The sequence below is a fragment of the Chenopodium quinoa genome, unplaced genomic scaffold (genome assembly GCF_001683475.1).
Source record: "Chenopodium quinoa cultivar QQ74 unplaced genomic scaffold, ASM168347v1, whole genome shotgun sequence".
NCBI classification, from domain to species: domain Eukaryota; kingdom Viridiplantae; phylum Streptophyta; class Magnoliopsida; order Caryophyllales; family Amaranthaceae; genus Chenopodium; species Chenopodium quinoa.
In genome coordinates this window covers 8107546-8113545 of record NW_018742484.1, presented here as the reverse complement: position 1 = coordinate 8113545, position 6000 = coordinate 8107546, and the positions used below count along the sequence as shown (strand labels likewise).

The 6000-nt window shown below is 40.1% G+C and overlaps 1 protein-coding gene across 1 annotated transcript; it reads right to left on the bottom strand.

Moving 5' to 3' along the window:
* Positions 1-639, bottom strand: LOC110719248 (uncharacterized mitochondrial protein AtMg00810-like). The gene has a single exon (XM_021898147.1). It carries the CDS (start codon positions 637-639, stop codon positions 1-3), a length of 639 nt encoding a protein of 212 aa, XP_021753839.1.
* Positions 640-6000: the final 5361 nt, after the last annotated feature.

Genomic DNA, 6000 nt, shown 5'->3' with positions numbered 1-6000 from the left:
TTACAGTTTGTAGCTCTTCTTAGGTGCATATCCGAGCTCTGTCAATAACTTTCTGATCCATAGAACCTCCGTTATTCCTTTTGCTATTCCTCTGAATTCAGCTTCAGCACTAGACATTGCATCCACCTTTTGTCGTTTGCTCTTCCAGGTGACCAAGTTTCCACCAACCAAAGTGAAGTATCCGGAGGTGGATTTTCTGCTATCTCGATATCCTCCCCAGTCAGCATCTGTGAAGGCATGAAGGTCTAAGTGGCCATGTTTTTCAAACATGACTCCTCTTCCTGGTGTTTTCTTTAAGTACCTTAAAATTTTGTATACAGCTTCAAGATGATGTTTATGAGGTTTATGCATGAATCTACTGACAACCCCTGCTGCATAGGCTAAGTCTGGTCGAGTATGTGACAGATAGATCAACTTCCCGACCAGTTTCTGGTATAGTGTTTGATCTGTTGGGTCCGCACCTTCAATTATCTGAAGCTCGTGGTTCATCATTAATGGAGTATCAATGGGCTTGCAGTCTATCATTCCAGTCTCTGTCAGAAGATCGAGAACATATTTCTTTTGAGAAATAAAGATTCCCCTTTTGGACCTGAGTACCTCTATTCTCAGGAAATATTTAAGATTCCCAAGATCTTTCATCTCAAATTCTCTGAAAAGCTTTCCTTTCAACTAATTTATCTCTTCTTTGTCGTCCCCATTAATTATCATATCATCAACATATATTATTAGGCATGTTGTCAGTTCCCTTATTTTCTTGAAGAACAAGGTGTGATCTGAATTTCTTTGCCTGTATCTAAATCTTCTCATTGCTGAAGTAAACCTCCCAAACCATGCTCTGGGAGACTGTTTGAGGCCATATAAAGCCTTCCGTAATCTGCACCCTTCTCCATTTGAGAAGTCTTGGGAGAAGCCTGGAGGAGCTTCCATGTATACTTCTTCAGCGAGATCTCCATGCAAGAAAGCATTTTTTACATCAAACTGATGTAAAAGCCAATCTTTGTTTGCAGCCACTGAGAACAATACTCTAATAGTGTTGAAGTTTGCCACCGGTGAGAAAGTTTCAGCATAATCTATCCCATATGTCTGAGTATAGCCTTTGGCTACTAGTCTTGCTTTGTATCTTTCAATGCTACCATCTGCCTTGTACTTTATTGTGAACACCCATCTGTATCCTACTAGCCTTTTTCCACTCGGTAAAGTACACTTTTCCCAGGTCTTGTTCCGGATAAGTGCATTAATTTCATCTTCCATGGCTTTCTTCTAGTGTTTATTGCTGAGAGCTTCTTCAGTTGTAGTAGGAATGGATTCAGAGTAGATAGCTGCATTGTAAGTTTTAGCTGTCTGGGATAGATTTCCTTCTCCAGGTCTGTTGATTGGATATTTCGACCTTTGTGCTTCAAAATCTGGATCATACCTTTTCGGAGGAACACCTCTTGTGCTTCGGGGAGGTAGCACATATTTTTCAGATTGCTGCTCATTTAATGGCTCATGATATTCCTTTTCAGGAAGCATTTCTGATTCTATCACCATTTCTTCAGGAGAGACATTAGTAGGCTCAGGAGAAGTATTAGCAAGTTCAGGATCAATATGGTAAGAATCTGAGATGTTTGGTGTACATACCTCATTTTCAGTTGGATTCTCAAACAGAGTGGTAGAATCATCAGGCAAGGTATTTGGTTGGTTGAACTGTACAGTGTTGTCAGTCGTCTCGGTGGTTTTGCCTACCTGTTCTTTCGGATCAGAAACATTCGGTTCTGGATAGACTAACCAACTTAGATTATCAACTGTACTCTCCCCCTGAGATCTAAGGTGGTGGTAATAGTATTCGGTTTCGACGAAGTCACAATCCATGGTGGTATATAGGCGACTTGTGACTGGGTCAAAACAACATACCCTTTTTGGTTAATCTCATACCCCACAAAAACACATTTGACTGCTCTTGGTTCTAGTTTATTTCGATTGCGTTTGGGTAGGTGAACATAAACAACGCATCCAAAAACCCAGGGAGGTAAGGAGTGGGCAGTAGGGACAATAGTGTGGTTTTTGAGGGTATCTAGAGGTATGGCAAAATTTAGGCTTTTGGTCGGATGACGGTTGGTAAGATAATTGGCTGTGCAATGGTTTCGGGCCAGTAGTAAGGTGGAACATGAGATTCAAACATCATGGCTCGGGTCATTTCTAGAAGACTTCGGTTTATTCTTTCGACAACGCCGTTTTGTTGTGGAGTATCAGGGCATGTAATTTGGTGGATAAGGCCATTGTTGGTAACAAACAATTCCATATAAAGGTTTTTGTATTCCCCCCATTATCGGATCTAAGGATTTGTATTTGGGTTTGAAAGTGGTTTTGGGCCATTTTGTAGAACGAGATAAAAGTGTCATACACATCAGATCTATTTTTAAGAAAATATACCCAACTCATTCTAGTGAAATCATCAATAATGGTAACATAATATAAAAAAACCATGTTTATTAAATTCAGGAGCTGGTCCCCAAACATCCGAATGAATAAGCACAAAAGGAGTTTCAGTTCGACTAGTACTACTAGGGTATATATGTTTGTGACTTTTGGCTACAATACAAGCCTCACAATAAAAAACAATATTCGAAATATTAAGAGATGGAAAAAGTTTTTTTAAATACCTTAGAGATGGATGACCTAAACGTCGGTGCCATGTCCAGAGTTGGTGTTCGACCGATCCACGAACAAGCGATGCACTGCCTTGTTGAGACATCCGGTCAACATAGTACAGTCCGTGTTCTTCAATACCACGCTCAATGATCTTCCCTGTTTGAGAATCCTTGGGAGTTTAAATGGCAGATTAAAGCTAAAGGGTTACCTTTACTTTTTTCATTCAAACCTGAAGTTGTAAAGGCATCTTCTCCTTCCTCCATTGCCGCTGCTTCCTCTATGGTTTTCCCGGCGTTGCTGTATGCCGCCGCTGAGCCCCCTTTTCTGGGTTCTCCTCTTCTCGGAGTTTTGACTCTCTTCTTCCTTTCCGACCACCAATCGGGATATCCTATGATTTTAAAACATCCCTCCTTGGTATGCCGTGTTCCACCACAATGTGTGCATTTAAGATGAGTCCGGTCGTCTTCTCGCCAGAAATGGGGTTTCTCAGCCTTTCCTTTCACCGCAAAACCACTCCCTATGCCCGATGAGTCTACCGATGAGGGCTTGTCCGTCTTCATTATGCCTCGCCGGGAACTCGCCGGATTGTTGCATAGGCATGTTCGATAGACGGAAGTGGGTCTGTGTTCAATAGATCCCTTCGATCTTTGTCCAAATTGTCATTGAGTCCCTCTAGGAACTGATATAATCGGTTATGTTGAATTAACCGATTGTAAATGGTTTTATCCTCTGGACACACCATCGGATTGGGTAATCTTCTGTCTATCTCTTTCCAAATCGAGGTAAGTTTGCTATAATACACCTCAATGTGATCTGTGCCTTGTTGGATTTTGTTGGCTTTGAATGTGAGGTCAAAGATTTGTAGTCCGTCCCTTCCGTTGCCGTACATGGTTTCTATTCCTCTCCATAAATCTCTGGCAGTAGGATAGTCTAGAAATTGGTTCTGTAAGTCCGACTCGATGTTTTCGATTATCCAAGAAATAACCACTGAATCTCGCTGAGTCCACTTGCTATACTCTGGATCATCGGGAGATGACGGGGAGGCGGTGATATGATTGAGCCTGCCTCGCCCTCCGACTCCCAATTGCATTAGCTTGGTCCACTTTGTATAATTTTCATGGTTTAATTTCTCGGAAATTTGAAAAGTCTGGTTTGTGGCTTCATTGGCAGGTTTATTGGAGTTTAACTGTGAAAACAGTTGCAATACTTCCTCCATTGTAACCGGTTTCGAAACTATGGACTAATTTTCAGTCGACATTGGTAAGTGATGATGCCGAGAGTTCACCGGTCGCCGGAAAAACAGGAACCTGGCTCTGATACCAAATTAAGGTTTAAAAACGTTTTGGGACTGTTTTTGGGTTTACAAATTTTTTTGTGTATTCCTTGAGAGCAGCGATTACAGGAATTATATACAAAAGCAGTTGCCTAAAGAGGCTCCTAAAAATACTCCTGTAATTAGGGGTAATTGATACTATACAGAAAAACTAGTAAGAAAAATATTCTACTTACTACAAATATTTTACAGAATAATTTCCTAACAGGCAATTGACGCTATTCTAATGGATATTTGTTCCTTCCCAACAATAATATCTTATGAATATATATATATATATATATATATATATATATATATATATATATATATATATATATAGTAATAAAGATTTTGATACTTATGAAGAATACTAAAATTAATGATAAAAAATTCAATTCATTTAGTCATACCTTTTACCGTTTTTGATAGCCTCCATTAATGGTGCTTGGAAATATGGTGAAAAATCTAAAAGAGTAAAAGAACTAAAGGGTCGTTTGGTTTACACAAGGTAAACGGAATGGAATCAACAAAGGGAGAGGAGGAGAAAGGAAAGCTAATCCCTCATTTTTGTATTGTTGTTTGTTTTACATAAACAAAGGGAATCACATTTGTAACCACTACTATCATCCTCCTTCTACAACCAGTCAACCACCAATACCCCTTAAATCTACCATTCACCTACCACCACCCCTGAATGCCGGCAACCACCTACCAGTACCCTAACCTACTGCCGATCAAGACCTTTCCTTTCCCCTTACCGCAATTGCCGCGACGCCCCTGCACAAACCGCCGAAACTCGACCCCTAAACCCGCCCCCTTTTTCTTCTTCAATTCGAATTGGTTGGCTGGCTGCTCCAACTTGGGCTTTGATCCTCTGCTTGGCTACTTCAAACACCATCATCAATCTTCATAATTGAGTCTACAACTCAAAAATTTCATAGTAGCTGCTTCTTCTTCAAATCGGTTTTTCGGGTTAGAATTAGGGTTTAGGCTGGGTCGCCGGCGGCATTGGGGTAAGGGGAAAGTCGATCTGATGCCGCGGTGGGAGAGGGAGGGGCGGGTTTTGCTTTTAAAGAAGGTGGGGATCGCCGGAGATGGCGGAAAGCAGGGAAAGGGAGGGGGTGGGTCGACGCCGGAAGGGGAGGGAGGTGGGTTGGCTGGGGAACTGATTCGGTCGCCGACGGTGGGTGGAGAAGGCTGGTTGGTGGTTGTCGTCGTCGGTGGTGGGCTGGGATTTTGGTTCTAGTGGTGGTTGGGTGGTGGTGTCGGTGGGCACTTGGTGTTTCGAGGGTGGTCTAGGTAGTTAAAAGGTTGGTCAAGGTAGTTGGGTGAAAAGGAGTTTGGGGGTTAGAGTGATTCCCTTGGGGGGGGAATGAAAATAGAGGAAAATGGGGTAATAGGAGGGGTAAAGGGAATGATTGAATTTGTCTATCAAACATCAACAAAGGGAATCAACGGAATCATGACAGTTGATTCCCTTTCCCTTTGTTGAATACCCCCAACCAAACGGCACCTAAGATTAATAATTAATAATCATGCATTCACAAACATGTATATTAAGAATGATTTTAGTATTCACTTAAAAAATTAACAATTGTACTTGTTAATGAAAATTAAAGGATTTAATATCTGCTAAAAAATATTTAAAATTATACCTGTTAACTAAATTTAAAGTTGCATGCGTAAAAATTGATCGTCAAAAAGCCAAAATTACGTGCGCAGAAATAGTACTTGTTTCCTCGTAAGAATAGAATTGTTATATTAGTTGGATTTAATTAGTTTCCTTGTATAAATGGAATTCTTATATTACTTTGATTATAATAAATAAAATTATGTAGGAAAGTGTAATTATAAAATTTTATCGAAGGGTGATTTTTTTTTAAAACAATTTGAGTAATCTTAGGCTTTTAGTACTCTAAGCATTGAACACATATTAATCTCTACATTTTTTTTTTTAATTTATTATTTTTTTTCTTTGATATTTATAGATGCATTTTCGAATGTAGGATGGAAAGTTTGTATTTGGTCAGACTATAGAATTTCGGGTGGACAAT

Bases quoted from the DNA above. Each gene is read 5' to 3' on its own strand.
- LOC110719248 (XM_021898147.1), bottom strand. From the start codon at position 639: ATGAAAGATCTTGGGAATCTTAAATATTTCCTGAGAATAGAGGTACTC.